At 34.1% G+C, this 16,845-nt stretch overlaps 1 protein-coding gene, 1 long non-coding RNA gene and 1 other non-coding gene across 3 annotated transcripts; 1 reads left to right on the forward strand and 2 right to left on the reverse strand.

The window, feature by feature from the left end:
* Window positions 1-5,501: 5,501 nt before the first annotated feature.
* Window positions 5,502-6,301, reverse strand: LOC129311450 (uncharacterized). Its single transcript, XR_008593296.1, has 2 exons — window positions 6,064-6,301; window positions 5,502-5,966 (listed from the first exon to the last, which is right to left on the reverse strand). It is a non-coding gene; the product is annotated as an uncharacterized LOC129311450 (long non-coding RNA).
* Window positions 6,302-6,984: 683 nt separating this feature from the next.
* On the reverse strand, window positions 6,985-7,065 carry TRNAL-AAG (transfer RNA leucine (anticodon AAG)). Its single transcript has one exon. It is a non-coding gene; the product is annotated as a tRNA-Leu (tRNA).
* Window positions 7,066-12,504: 5,439 nt separating this feature from the next.
* On the forward strand, window positions 12,505-13,846 carry LOC129286110 (heat stress transcription factor C-1-like). The gene is made up of 2 exons (XM_054922138.1): window positions 12,505-12,812; window positions 12,912-13,846. The coding sequence occupies exons 1-2, from the start codon at window positions 12,609-12,611 to the stop codon at window positions 13,692-13,694; spliced, it is 987 nt and encodes a 328-aa protein (XP_054778113.1). The 5' UTR covers window positions 12,505-12,608; the 3' UTR covers window positions 13,695-13,846.
* The last annotated feature ends 2,999 nt before the right edge of the window (window positions 13,847-16,845 follow it).

Genomic DNA, 16,845 nt, shown 5'->3' on the forward strand with positions numbered 1-16,845 from the left:
TCCTAAAATATAAGATAGTTTAACAAAAAATAAATTTTTATTATTGATACTTTTTTAATATAATCCTTTAAGAGAAAAGAGAATTAAAATAATTGTAGATTTAAAATTATATTAAAAGAAAGAAATTTGTAAAAGTTTATATTTTTATTTTGAAAAAAAATTTTGTAAGGTGTCATTATTGAGCTTTATGTATTGGCATGTGTAATCCTATATTGAATTATCTTATAATTTGAGATGGAGGATATTCTCTATAATTCTATTCATGAGTTACTTCCAACATGTTTCATTAGAATCAAGAAAAATATTAAATTTTATTAATTCTGCTATAAAATTTAATAATTTTCTACCTCTATCAACTAATAAGAACAAAAAGAATTATTTTTAATAATTTTTTCTAACATATATTAAAAGTAAAAAATAAAAACGAACATATAAAATAGTGAAATGTTCTATAAATAGGACCAAAATTAATTTTCACTTTCTATCTTATAAATAAGACTAAAGGAGTATATTTCATTTTATATAAAATATTGAAATTCATTATAAATAGAATTCAAATTAATCTTCATTATCTACCTTATAAATAAAATTAGAAGAGTATATTCCAATCCAATTTTTGCCTATGCACTTTAAGGGATGTATATATTGTACCTTTTTTATCCTGGTTAGAGCATAAATGGGCTAAAAGCCTTATTATCACCAAATAAAAGTTGAATATCTGAGAAAAACTTAATTAATATCAATTGATATTTAAAAAAGTAAAGGAACAAAAATATTCACAAAAGTTTTTTTCAAAAGCACCCAATATTTTTTAAGTGAAGAAAGCTAATGCAGCACCTATAAACTTACTTCAATGGTATCCCCTAATGGTAAAAAACAACTAATGTCAATTAATTTTCTATCTAGAGCCTCATAATTCATGTTAGGTGGCTTTTATCTTGGCCACCATGCTCTTCCTTTGAACCAAACCTATACGATCTATAACATCTCGAATTTTAACCCCTATGATTAATTAAGCTTAATTACGATAGTTAAGTAAATTATAGTGGTATATGGCTAGAGAGGTCTAATAATTGCCTTTAGGTTGTGTTTCAGCCTTAATTATAAGTCCGGTGTGAAGTCACACGCCATGCACACAGACAAATACTAGAATAAGAGAAGACCTCTCTATGTCATGCTTTGTGGCACATTGTATATGGCATGATCAGTGGGTAGGAGTTCGCCTAGGGATTAGGCGTAGAGAAAATTCATATGATACTTAAACTGCCCTTCGGTGCATGAGGCTATAGCCTTTTTCCATAGTTTGTCGAGGGACTGAAACTTAACTTTCTCTATCAGTTTATTAAGGAGAATAGCTTAGGGTGTACGACACCCTAGATATTCGAAAGTAGGGAAAGCCATGGTTCGAGAGTGAGTACTGTGATTTTTGGCCGGGTCACACTTCACTATTGATAAGTTTGGGTAGTCTACTTACATGGATGGAACCCAATTTAATGTTATAGCCCACGGTTTCAGTTGAAGGAAATAAGGAGAATATAAGGTTGGTTGATCATTGCCTATGAGTTTATATGATGTGGCACACGTTTTGAGTTATGGTAGGTCATGTAATATATCAGGTTATGGTCACATGTCTAAGTGTTTTGTGACTATATACCTAACATATATTGGATGAAAATGTGTGAACTGGAATAATAAGTTATGATATATGTTCAAGCATGTTTTAAGAATTAATTTCATATGCTTGTGTTTGATTACACTTAATATATAACTGCATAGGGTAGGTCAAACCTTGGTTACTGAGTGGCTAAATTTACCTCTTGCATTTAATATTTTACAGGTTCTAGCTATGATGCTGAGAGGGAGAAAGCTTAGGAGGCTTAGGAATTAGTACATTCCTACTGTATGCCTTTAGTTTATGTTTATTTTGTGTAATAAAATATCATTGTCAATTTTAGGTTGCATTTCTAGTTACACTTGTACTATGTGGTTATTTCAATATTTGAAATGTATTTTGGGCCTTGAGAAATTGTATGTGATAAGTTATATATGTCAATTGGGCCAAAATACTAGTACAAGTGTAGAAATGATATTTCAAACATGTTATGAATGATTTTGATGTAATGCAAGGTAAATTACCTCCTCCTGCTGTTTTTAGAAAAAGGGGTTAAGGGGTGATTTTATATTATATTGGTAATTATGTGCATGACATATCGTAATCATAGTCCTAGGTCCAATGAATATAATTTGGATACTAGGTATGGCTATTGGCACTTGTTAGGGGGTTTGTAGGCACCCTTTGTTTGTGAAAAGTAGTAAAATTGTGTTTGGGTGTCCAACTTTCTAGTGTGACTTGTTTTGAAAGTAAAACTTATGTCATTAGCTAGTTCATGAGAAGAGCTTTCTATAAACACTTAGATCATGTCATTCAGACGTCAAATGGAGAAACGGGACACGTCAAAAGTTCCTTAATTTTGCTATCAAATGACAACAAAATTAGCTATCAAGAAAATGTGCAACACGCGATGGCGCATTAGTGCCTAAGTTACAGCATGCAGCACAGAGAGTAACATGCTGCAGTACTGTGTGCACAAGCCGCGACACATTACCTTGTTGATCTGTGACAAATAAGTTGTTTGTTAACTGTTTTCAATTTCTTTAACTCCTTTGAGATATCTTATGCTTCTATAACTTGTTTTTACTTTGATATAAGAGTTTATGAATGGTTTTAACTCATTCTGATTATGAAAACTTAAGATTCCTTAATTTAAAATTAAAACTTGGTAATATACTAAATTGATTAACTCTTTAATTACCATGAGTTTGATTGATTAATTATATTTAGTAAAAGGAGATATTACATGATCAACTTTCAAATGACATCAAAAGTCTTTCAAGTTTCAAAGCACCATTGGTGCTCTACAGTACCTAACAAACATGCCCGATATCTCTTATGCTGTCAACCACTTAGTCAATTCCTCAATTGTCCTACGACATCACATTAGCAAGCTGTGAAGAGAATTCTTTGATACATAAAGGGTACTGTTTTACATGGGCTACAATTGAGTAGGTTGAAGTGTCTTGATCTTGTATCTTATTCTAATGCTAATTGGGCTGCCTACCCGAGCGATCAACAATCTATGACTGGGTATTGTGTGTACATAGGAGGAACTCTTGTGTCATAGTCCTCCAAGAAGCAAAGTTTAGTTTCTCATTCGAGCACGAAATATGAATATCATTCTTTGGCTAATTGTACAGCAGTGATTTCATGGCTCAAGTCACTTATAAAAGAGCTAAAGTTTCCAGTTCGACAAGTTAAAATCATATAGTGCAATAACGTAAGTGCAGCGGTGTTGGTCAAGAACCCAGTCTATCATTCTCAAACAAAGCATATTGAGATTGATGGACATTTTGTTCATGACCAAGTGCTTGCTTGTCAACTTTCAATAGGCTACGTTCCCACTCATGAGCAAACGACAGAATTGCTCACTAAACCACTTGGTCATACTCAGTTTGCTTATATGTGTACCAAACTCAGGGTGTGCTCAGGACCCTCTTGTTTGAGGGGGGCTGTTAGCATATCATCAAACCCACCTACCTCGGCCTAACAGAATACAATCCAGAAGCATCATAATACTTCATCCTAACAGCATATACGAGACTGATTCAAACATAATATCCTAGGATATTGTAAATATTATATGATAATAGTATATCTGATCAGATTGTAATCTTATCACGAGATTCTCTCTCTGTTTATAGTTTATATATTGTACTCCTTCCAGATGAATGAATCATCACGTTATCATCTCACTTAATATTTCTCTCTCAACATTCAAACAACCCTAAATTTATTCTTATAGAAAAAATGGAGAGGGTATATATTAACGGGGTGATTGTTTGTGTTTACAAGAAATAGATATGTCTGCTTTCTACATGACTCAGTAACCAACTTGGGCTTTCTTTCTCTTCCTCTCGTTTATGTTGTCAGTGGCTACGAATGTGTCAAAACGTATCAGTTTTTGGTGAGTGCAAAGCACGAGTGGGTTATTTCCCCTTCTTGCTTAAAGCTTTCTACCTTCTTAACCAACCTTTGATGACCTCTTCTCTGCTCAGAACACGGTCAATTGATATTTCCCCTATTGTATGTTGGCTTCTTCATTACACCTTCTCTCTTTCGGCCAAGGAAGGAGTCGGAGATGATGGCCACAGGGGGTGAAAGGTGGGACTTGAACCACCGGGGGGGTTGAAGTTGAAGGGAGCGTTGATCATATATTAATTTCCGACATGATTGCAATTGAAAAGGATGATGCAGGGAGACACGTCATATTTTGTGTTCTACGTGACAAGGTAAAATAATTTTATGGATACTCTTGTATTTTTTTTCAATTAAAGATACTCGATATTTTTAAAGAAAAAGTTTGTGTATATTTTTCCCCCTTTGTCCGATTTAAGATATAAGGATATTTCAAATTTCAAATATATTTTCTTCAGACTCAGGAGTGCTTAAAAAAAAATTGAAATCTTCATATAAAATATTTTCAATATGACGTACATAGCGCATGGCTTCCCACAATCACATTCGAAGGAGAGAGATTGATTCATCCATTTAAAGTGTGAAAATAAATAAATAAAAATAATATGACAATAATTTTTTTGTATTTTAACTTAAAGATACTTTATTCATTAAAAAATATAAGGTATTTTTTGAGGAGTTGTATATTAAAAAATGTAAGACATTTTTAGTCTTTCGAAGTATAATTATTACCTTTTTTTGTCAAAAGTACTTCTATTGATAATGACTTTATATTTATTGTAAGGTGTTTAATAGAAATAAATATAAAAAAATAAGGTTAGTTGAAAAATAGGTAATTACTTTATTGAAAAGTGAGATTCGATTAAAAATGTCTTACATTTTTTAACGAAGGGAGTAATAGTTATTTTGAATTCACATTAATAATTAAAAATTAAATAATTAATTAATGAAACGCGACATTTACTTTGAGAAATCGGTTTCATATTTCCCTTTCGGTTTTTTTTTGGGGCCAAAATATTTCCCTTTCGTTGTTATAAATTACAGTAAACATATGAGCGTGGTAGGCAGGAAGTGTAAAGGGACATAATCATATAAATAAATATCTGAGCGTGATTGGTAGCGACTAGCGAGAGATATAAATGATTTGTTTGAGGAACGGCAACCCTCCGACTTTTTTATTGGAAAAATAAAATTAAAAATAGCTTCCCACTTGAATCTTTCAAGTTTCATGTTGGTGGCAGGGTCCAGGATGTAAAAAAATATACAACTAAGCCACGCACGCTCTCAAAAAAAAAAAAAAGCTAAAAAAATATTTGGAACAAGTTGCATCGATCGAGACTTTTAGTTTTAGTAGTATAACTACAGTACAAATTTTATCTACCCCACATGATGAATGAAATGAATACTAACAAACACGAATATATGATTCATTGAATATCTACCCATGTGGCGTGTGAGGTGAACAAAATGGTGAAACGAGTCGAATTGTTTATTATTTTGAAACAGTAACTCCATGATTACATGAGTTGTGTCTCAATGTGTTTTCATCTTTCCCTGCTCACGAGATCACTCACAAATACTAAAACGATCGATCATATGTTGTTAACAGTTCGTCGCTTTCCTCACAGCCATATGCTGCTGCTAGTTCAGCCAGAAGCATCCCTCGCAGGTAACTGACGATGAAGGGTTTTAATTCCCTGAGCTGGAAAACGGCAGAGGGGGATAATCAGGTTAAGCAAGTCAACAAGTCGACGAGGAAGCGGAAGAGGTAATTCCCATGATGAAGCAAGTCGTGGCGGACCATTCTGGTGAGGGCCATGTTCTGAGGAAGAAGGCCACTGTAATAGAGCAAGGTCGAGACTGATGCAACAGGCTCACCCATCAGCGATGCAAACAGCCTCACTATCGATCTCAGCATCAGACCTGTCAAAGACTGCACCCACAAACCAGATTCATATAAATTTACAATATTATTAAGAGGGATCAGCAGAATAATAACACAGATGAAGAGGTGCGAAATCAAATATTACCATGATGAGAAGAATAATAAGCAATGTTAATGAAAGTCATAGGCCTGATCAAGAGAGAAAGGGAGGGTCGTCCCGTTCATTTAGCTAAGCCTGGAACTGGAACTAACTTTCACACCTAACCTTCACCTAAACTTTAATTCTTCTTCGATTAGCTCGAAACCACCCTCAACTCTCGCCATTAAACCATAAAAGAAAAACTATCCACACCGTATCAATAAAGTTATTAGGTGCTTTTCTTTTTAGCACTTTTATTTATTTATATTTATAAGACATAAAGTAGAGTTGTATGAACCAATATTTGGTGATATCTTTTCGAAAGTGTCCTTGAGAAAAACTCATGACTATTTAGCCAGTACTGCCGGTTCACGAGGTCTGATGATATTGAAACTTTTTTAAAAGCATATGTTAATATTATATTATCTTGGAAATACACGGAAAATTTTATACTTTATTTACAAAGTTTAATTGAATTAGACAAAACAATACTACTTCATCATGAACTATTAAGTCGGTCTTTGCGGCCTTAACGAGGTAGGTAGCTTCAAATTCCTAGACGAGCTTAATCTAAACTATCTTCGATTAAATCCTCCCATTGGATCAATGAATCAACCTTATCTCGTACATTTGACAAGTCACGAGACAAACCAAATAGTTTACACAAACGTTTATTTACTCCATCACTGCCGTGTGAGTGTAATCTTTATTTTATTTTTTTAAAAAAATTTAAACTATCAGCTATGATCTCCTGACAGTAGCTATATTATCCTTCGCTCGATATTGGCATATAATAATTTTTATGAGGAAAACAGATACTTTTATGAGGAAAACTTGGGCCGAGAAGAGGGAAAACAGTGCATCCATAAAGGTAAATTGGGCTGAAACAAGCCCGATTAACAAAGTGAAAATAAAATATTAATACATTGTTGAGAGTGGGATTTGAACCCACGCCCTCTCGGACCAGAACCTTAATCTGGCGCCTTAGACCAACTCGGCCATCTCAACTCCATGATGCATGAATGTAAGAAATAATATTATTGCTATCAATACAAATCAATCACATTCTTGCCCTGGTTACTTCCACCAATGAAGCCCAAATCTAACGATCCACACAGCGTTTCAACTACATCCTTTAGCGAAGGACTATTACAATTCTAGTGGTTCAAGGGTCCGTTTAGTTTTCTTCTATTTCATGTTCAAAAAATAAAATTTTATTTTTAAAAAGTTAAAAATTATTTAGATAAAATATTTTATAAGAAAGCACATTCTTAAAGTATATTCAAACAGTAGCTGAAAGTAAATTTCTAAAATGTAACTATTTAAAGCTTTTAAAAAGTAAATTTAAAAAATAGGATATTATTCAGTGATTTATGTTATTATCTTACTAAGCTATATTTGAAATAAAATTTCATATTTTACTCAGATTATGAGATATCATAATCACTTGTTTTTCCATAGGATTTAGTGATTTTGTGGAGTTTCATTTTCTGAATTTTGTTTGTGGGCCCTAAATTTAATCTCTTATTCTTTTATTTAAAAAATAATTAATTCATTAAAAATATAATTATTATAAAAATAATAAGGTATCAATTTTTTTAGTATTATAAATTGAGTAATTAATCATGTTAATTTTTAACATTAATGTATAATAAAAATTATAAATCTTTATTACATCTTTTAAAATTACAAATTAAAAAAAATACAAATAACTAGAGATCAAATTTTGAGCATTATAGATCAAAATTTATGTTATTTAAAATCTTTATTATATTTTTAAAATATTTTAAATATATTACATTTATATCATTATAAATCAATGTCTTTTTAACTGTACATTTAAAAGCACATTTCATTATCACAAAACAAACAATTTTCAATGTATCAAACTGATTTTTAAAAAAATATATCCAAATACAAATTTCGTTAAAGCAACTGACTTTCACTAAACTGATTTTCACCAAATGAACTTTTACTAAATGAACGTTTGACAAACTGAAAACTAAATGCACATTAAAATTCACAGACAAGTCTTCTACTGTAGCACCAAGCACAAGAAAATCATGTGAGATGACAACTGAACCAAGGAACGCGAAATTACACTATCCAAAGTGGAAACCACAGCACAAATTAGGAAGAATCACTATAATCCTCCCCAAGCGTCTTCAAACACAATACTGAGCATACCATAATTTGGGCAACACCATCAATAATGCTGCATAACAACCTGACAGTGTATATAACATACAGAGGAGAGAATCGGCGCCAAGATGACTCCAAGTGGCAGAAACAGGTTTTGAATCTTGTAATTCCCCGAAGTCCCTATGCTCATTGCCACTGTTGTTGGCCCATTCAAACAGTAAGCTTTGCGTCGTTCGCAGGACCCACCATATCAGCATCAATTGGGATCTTCCCCTGTAGCTCTGATTATTCCATTTCTTAACTTGCCAATTAACATTTGAATTCCAATGCACTAGTCTTCATATTTATGACCCACTTGTCACCAGCTTAGCCTCACTTCCCAGGCTTCCGAAACAGCAACTTGATGTGTGACTAAGTAATCGGTAAAGTAATTGACACCTTCACCATCCAAATTTAGCAGCATGTGCCTAACCCCAGTTCTCACACTGATCTCTCGCCATCCATTTTGTCAGTTACTTCCTGTCCTTTTTAAGTTTGGCGATGTGTTATTCTTTTGTACAATCAGTCCAATGAATTTTTAGCTACATTCAGACATGTTTATCGCATCCTTAACATTACAACAACATTATCTCCTAAAAAATTCTTCAAATTTTCAACGTATAGATGATATGGTAGTTTTATGTTTAGGCAAAATGTTCTGTTAATGCCGAACAAAGAAGGCAACATCACAGATTCTGGCTATGCTTTGATACTTAATGTTTTGTGCCACCTGTTGGCCGCCTCCAACAGCACCACTGATCAAAAGAGACACTTGGATTAAAGTTGCCCAATCATATGTCTCATTTCACTATTCATGTCTCTGGCTGTCCCTGTTCTCTTCTGCTTTGTCCAGCGCATGATTGTTACAAGGTGGACACATGGCGAGACTTGGGATCTCTGTCATAACATAAGTCACATTGTCTTGGGTCTGAATTGATCGTCAAATTCTCTATCGTGTCCCCTTCCCGTAGTTCACTTTTACAATCATCCCCTCACGTTCCTCGCTCCTTACTTCGAATAAAAAATCTTCATGTGGCTAATGAGAATTCTCCAAGCACACACGTGGCTCCAAATAGTCCCAATGCTACTGCAGAATTTGTTTCTTTGATTTTGTCTTTTCACCCTCAATAATAAGCGCTCCAGAGATCTTTATTTGAAACTAGAGAATATTCCGATTTGGAAAAAGTCAAAATAGTTCTAAAATGCACATGATACCAAACAGTTAAATTCTAGCGTAGTTGCGCAGCACTGAATTTTCATCCTAACTTCAACACGTTCGTATTAATGTTGCTTAAACGAATTCATCTACCGACATAAGGCAGACTTCACCTATACTATATATAATATCATGATACACAACACTAAAAATTAAGAGATTATTGTTACCGTAAGGAATGAAATCTGATGAAAAGATAAACAGAAACGCCTGCATGCAGCTGCAACCTTCAAATAATTAATGAAACCACACACATATGTATACCTAATTATGTTGGTATTACTAACCGAAACAGTGAGGATGTATATTTGTGTGCGTGTATTAATGTCAATTAAGCATAAAAAGAAAGTCATTGCTGGAAGTGGAACACTGCGGTGGACGCTTGTTGATGACACGTTGAGTGAAGCACGCAGCGATGCAGATCACACAGTTAGATTTTGTAGATGTAGCCCAAGTCTCAGGGCACCTTAATGAAGCCTCTGTTTGTTTATAATGGGACACTGAAATTAATGTTTGCGAGAAGCACCTTAATTATATCGTTCCGATCACTAGTTAACTGCTGGCGGACGATGGAGATGGAGAGTCATATACGTTGCACTTGCTCTAATACAAGAACATGTCAAAGTCAAGTTAGTGATAAGAAGCAATGTTGTGAAAACTGGACTGGACAATCCGACTGCAGCTCGCTAAGTAAAATGATTTGATTCAACCAATTGAATCAAATTAACTTTTGGACCGGATTGAACCAACAATTTTCATAGAATTGGATTTAACCCAGAACTAGGAGCAGGTCAACTCAGTTCAAAACAAAAAAAAAAAGAAATTTAGGTTAAGACATTTAGATTCATGATTTCTCCTCTTTAATCTCCAATTTTCTTCTGTTCTCTAATCTCCCCCCCCCATGCATGCTCAATCTCTAACTTATCATCCAACCTTTACCTTTAGCTCTAAAGATCTAACATTTGGTATTGAAATCAAAAGCTTGTGAGTCGTGACATGACGTGTGCCTCCAACTCTAGCTTTTTCCTTCGAAATCGCGAGCTTGTACTAACATGCCTCTACTCCCAACTCTAGCAGTCCAGGCATCTAGCTTTTGGCATTGAGATCCCGAGTAGCATCGATACATTAATGTTTTATTTATATATTTGTGTATATAAATACTATTTTTATTTAATTTTTATATCAGTTGAACCATAAAAACTGTGACTCGTTGCTTTTTCTGGCTTGACGTTCAGTCAAGGTTCCAAAACACTAATAAGAAGTTGAAAGCATGTACCTGAGCTCAAAAAAAAAAGTATTTACATATATATCACTGATAAACAAGATTACTATAACTAAATAATGGGATATGATCTTATAAATGATGGATCAAATCCTTACCAAATGGTTATAGCAGAAAGTATTCTTTTCTTGGAGGCATATATGATAAGAGGGAATATGATCCACATGATGCTGGAGCCCCCTGGCCCTGAGTAATAATATATGTATATATATATATATATATATTTATATTGATATTGAAAGATTCGTTCCCACTATTCTCTTCTCTTGTATTATTAAATTATGTTCAACCATCCCAATCATATTAATTATCCCTCCATTACTGCTTTTGTTAAGCAATGGATCTGTCGTTTCCCGAAAGGGCAAGGCCCCCAATCCACTGCCTCACTCGTAATCTAACCACACGATCAAAACTTTTCTCTTATGCTCACATTGTTTCAACCGTTGTTATATTTATTCATGTACTTACCTCTCCATTCACCCCATCAGCTTTTGTTGAGTACGATCGAAATGAAATTACATCATGCAGCTGCTCCCCAGTGGAGAAAATTGCACGTGGACCAACCAGGAAACGACACACGCACTTCCCTTGTCGTTCTTCTCCCCAAAGCCAATCCCATTGCCAGCACCCGAATCTTATGACCCGCTCGCCAAGCCTTTTCTTTATTCCTTCAAATATATTTCCTTACACCAATAATCACGCTTGAGTGAATTTTTTAATGCTATCCCTGAATCTAAGTTAAAATATTGCAGTGACTTAGCTACTACAAGCTGGTACTTTTTTTCTCTTCCCATCCAGCCATATTATTAGCATTTTATGTTTTCATGTGCTAATTTCTATTCCTCCTACACTGCAGATTTCACAGTTTGTTAATTTATTTGTTTCAAATCAAACCCCTGGATTAGAGGTGTCTCAACTTTTGCCACTTCTCACTGTTGATTAAAATCTCATTCAGATGAAAAACCATCACTATATAACATACATTTTTTTAACAAGTAGCACTATTTACTGGTAATATAAATTATGTAGTTTTTTGAAAAATTTCATGTAATATGTACATCAAAACCTACATCCCTATTAAGAAAACACTATAGGAAGTTCGATTATCTGCAGTGAGATGTAAACTGTGACAGTTGATCTTCAAACTCCATGCTTATATACACAAGAACAATTAAATTATAATAATTCTTAAATTTAAAGAAGAAATATATTTATATGCAAAAGAATGTGATCAATCATTGATCAATATTCAAAATAAAATATAAAAAATTTAACAAATGGTCCTGTTAGTTGCGCCTCAATTGTTTACACTCACGCATACATGATTGCATATATAGCTACTTAAATAATAAATTCTAAAATTGTACCCAGAACAAAGCTAAATTCCAAAAACCGAGTTGGGAGTGACAATGCCAGCACTCGCAGCGCCAAATCAAAAACGTGTCGTTTAATCCCATGGGAACCCTTTCACGCGCGCACTCATCTCGCCCGGATTAATTGTTTCCTCCACTCTCTCAATACGCGCGTGCTTACCGTCGTTCGTCCCCGTCCAAAATATCTCAACGTCCCTGATACATTACGTGTACCAAAAACTGGTTTTGACAAAAAAAGCGAAAAACAAAAAAAGAAAAGAAAGAAAAGGGCAGAGCCACGTGGGGTCCATCTCGTGACTCCCAAAGATCGCCACGTTAGCCACCTCTGTTACTGTGCGCGCGTCCCTTTATATATCACGGTGGTGCTCCATCATCCTTAAGAAACTAAGAACGCGACCTCCCTCCTCAAAATAGAAAGAAGCTCAGGTTTATTCGGATTCACAATCATTCCCACATACACACACATCCGCATCATCCAAGGAGAGAGAGAGTATATGGAATGGAGCAGAACGACGTGATCTCGCCGTTCGTCATAAAGACGTACCACTTAGTCAGCGATCCCAGGACCGATAATCTCGTTGCTTGGGGGCCAGCCAATAACAGCTTCGTCGTCGTCGACCCTTTGGATTTCTCCCGCAGGATCTTACCTGCTTATTTCAAGCACAATAACTTCTCCAGCTTCATTCGTCAGCTCAATACCTATGTTAGCTATCTTCCTCGATCGTTTCCGTTGAGTTTTCATTTAATTTAGCAACCGCTTTTATTCAAGCATCTTGCTTGCGTGTGATGGAATTTATGATAGGGTTTCAAGAAGGTGGATCCAGATCGATGGGAGTTTGCGAACGAGTGGTTCCTGCGAGGGCAGAAGCAGTTGCTAGTGAACATAGTGAGGAAGAAGCAGAGCAAGAATAAGAACATAGCGTATTTTGAGGGGACGATGCTGGAGGAAATGGATGAGGAAGTGTTGGTGATGGAGATAGCGAGGTTGAAGGAGGAGCAGAAGGCGTTGGACAAGGAGGTTGAGTGGATGAATAAGAGGCTGGAGGCTACCGAGAGACGGCCTCAGCAAATGATGGCGTTTCTGTGCAAAGTGGTGGAGGACCCTGACGTTCTATCTCGCGTATTGGCCGAGAGAGAAGGAAGACAGTTGGCGGAGAAGAGGCGGCGCTTGATATCGCCGGCCACCGCTGCCACCACCTCGTCCTCGTCTTCGTCCGGCATGCCTGTCAAAACAGAGGTGGAAGAAGACGATGCAACCGTGGGAGGTATTATGTCGCCGTCGCCGGAGACTGGTCTCGAAGCTCATAATTTTTGTCAATCTTCTCGGCCCCAGGAATCACCGTATTGGTGGGGCCAAAACCAATCTACGCTGGATACACCTCCGCGGAGTAGTGACACGGCAGTGGGAACGGCGGTGAGAACCGTGTGGCCACCTCTGGGAGGGACGTATTCGGGATGCCACGGCGGTGACAGTCAATTGAGTACTTATTTTACAGATATGGCGCCGGAGACTCAAAGCTGTCCTCCTCCGCCGGCGCCGGCGCCGGCGCCTTGTCCATTTTCCCTGTTGGAGTGGGGCTTTTAGATACGCTTCCTTCACAAAATTTGTGTTGGATTCTATCTTTTGTGAAAAGTCCTAATTCTAATTCTAATTATATCTGCTTTAACTTGTTTATGAAGATTTTGCTAGCTGTTTAATCTGTTTAAAGAAAATTTATAAAAGCACGATTCAATATCTTTCCTAGCTATCTTTTGTTTAAACACTGTAAATTGTTTATAATTTGCAAATCAGGCACATTGAAAAGGGGGAAAAAAAATAAAAATCAGTTAAAGAGATGTTAAATTGAACAAATTTGATAAGTAAACTTCTGGCAAGGTAATTTTAATTAGCTAAAGGAGTTCATATATATGCGTAACTACCGTGCCAAATATATCTTTATGGCTTCCAAAGGAGCAGGAGCAATGTAACATTTGTTTCATTCATGCAAATAATATATGAATAAATAGCAAGATAATAGAAAGATACACACACATATCGTTTACTATCGCACATGAGAATAAGGGAGAAAAATGATGTTCACGCTCTAATATGGAGAGTAATGAAAATAAGTATAGTTGAGTAGTAGACTCCTAGTAAATATTGAAGTTGTTTTTGTGTACTGATTCTGGATGTGTTTACTTTAACCAACCAAACGCAGTGATGAATTATTGTTAAGCGGAGCTGTGGTTGAGTGAGGGCGAGGACAATAACGAATGAGATCATGGTCGACTGCGGATGGTTATGGAATTTTTTTTTAAAATAAGGGGTCGTGAGGTTGGTGGCGATCGATTTATGGATCTTGATGATTGGGCGATCACGCATATTTGCCTAAAACATATAGCAGTTTGCCAGGGTTATTAAACAGAATTAAAAAAAAAAAAAACTAGTTACAACGCGAATTACATACACGCCGTAAATTTTCCAAGGGAAAATATCACGTGAGCACCATTAGAGGTATTTTATATTAAAGAAGGATGTTAAGATTTTAATTTTTCATTGCACCTTCTTAATTCTTAGTCGAAAATAAATTTTTATAAAAAATGACTCAATTGCTCATTTTAATGAAAGAAACGACTAAACAGAAATTAGTTATTAACGTATGAATGTATTGTTATTATTGATCATGAATTAGTTATGATCAAAGTCTAAATAGCTTGTTATTTATGTAGAATAAATATTTGTTATATTAAACTCGTGCTATCAATTTTTCAATTCTGTTAAAGTATGAATATGTTGTTATCAATCATTAATTAGTTATTGCCCAAATTTAAATTTTTTATTGTTTATGTAGGGTGAACACTTATCCCATTAACACACATGCTATCAATTTTTTTAATCTTGTTAAATTCTGTAAGTATTGTTATTAATTATGAATTAATTATTGTTAAAGTTTGAATAGCTTATTATTTATGTAAGATGAACACTTATTCTATTAAACTAGTGTTGTTAGTTTTTCAATCTTATTAAATTTTAAATATATTGTTGTCAACTACGAACTGATTGTTGTTAAAACTCAAATAACTTATTATTTATATAGGATGAACACTTATTCTATTAAATTTGTATTATCATTTTTTCAATCTTGTTTAAATTTTAATGTGTTGTTCTTAATCACAAATTTATTGTTATCAAAACATGGATATCTTGTTATTTATATAGGGTAAATACTTGTATCATTAAAATTATGTTGTTAATTTTGTTGAATTTTAAATGAGTTGTTAATCATAAATTGATTGTTGTCAAAATTTGTGTAATTTATTTATGCAAAATTGATTCTTGTCATTTTAAGCTGTAAGAGTAATTTAATCATTTTTTATAAAATTTTATTTTTAAATAAAGATTATAGAGGTGCAATGAAAAATTAAAATTTTAAAATTCTTCACATATAAAATATTTCCAATAATCCTTTGGTGATATTTTGATTATTTTCCTATTTTCCAAAGGAAATTGATTCATGTGCGCACACCGGAAAACAAATAAATCCAAATGGGGGAAAACACGATGGCAAGTGTCGGATCATCTATAGTTGACGGTCCTTGGACAAAACTTAACGAAGTCAGATTTGGTAAATTTTGTCGACAGTGCGACACAGTTGAGTCCACGCTTTGATCAGCCCTGACTCCTGAGGAACCGCTCACATCTAGGGGTGAGCATCGGTCGGTTCGATTCGGTTCGGTTTTAAAATATGCAGAATCGATCGATCGAATAACACTGAAAATGAAAACCGAATCGAACCGAATAAGCCAATTGAACCGAACAAGGACCGAACCGAAATTTGATAATTCGGTTCGGTCGGTTAATTCAATTTTTCGGTTTGGGCTTATTTTTTAAATATTAAAACAAACAACACTATAAAATTGGGCCTTTTTTTCTATTCGTTTTTTTAATATGAGCCCATTATAATTATACCCATATGACATAAAGTCCAAATATTATAAAGGCATGGATAATCAAATAAACAACCATAAATAAACATCGATGATCAAATAATAGCCTCATAATCCAGTCACAATACCTACTGATGAGAGTGACTGATTGAATTGGGGTTTCAAGTGATGTTATTATTTTTTATTCTTTATTAAAATAAAAAATAAAAATAAAAATAAAATAATTTATAAATTAAATATAATTTATAAATTAATAAATTATATGTAATTCGGTCGGTTCGGTCTATTCGATTTTAAATTTTACTAACCGAATCGAACCGATCAACCGAAATATTTAAAATAAAAAAATCGAATCGAACCGAAAAATCAAATAGACCGAATCAAATAGACAAAATTTGATTCGATTCGGTTCGATTTTCGGTTTCGGTTTGGTTTTGCTCACCCCTACTCACATCTCCTACTTCTCATCAATGTGAGCTATTCAAAGGTAATCTTTTAAGCGGTTTTTTTTTTAACGGTTTTAGTTTAACGGTTTTAATCTGTAATTTTTTAAATGATAAATTTATTTTAAAAATCCAAGTTAAAAGTATTTTTATTTTATAATTTATATATAGTAAAATAAAATTTTATTTATTAGTATAGAAAATAAATTAAATATGGATATATATATATATATATATAAGTTAAATTAATTTTGATTGTGTAGATTAATGATTGAGTACTCCAGGCCCAGTAGAATGATAAGCAAAGGATATTATGGTTCCCTCCCTTGCAAAAAATGCTTTTAAACATAATAAAAGTCATTTTTT

The sequence above is a fragment of the Prosopis cineraria genome, unplaced genomic scaffold (assembly GCF_029017545.1).
Source record: "Prosopis cineraria cultivar Desert tree isolate PC_DT_omini unplaced genomic scaffold, ASM2901754v1 PC1, whole genome shotgun sequence".
Taxonomy (NCBI): domain Eukaryota; kingdom Viridiplantae; phylum Streptophyta; class Magnoliopsida; order Fabales; family Fabaceae; genus Prosopis; species Prosopis cineraria.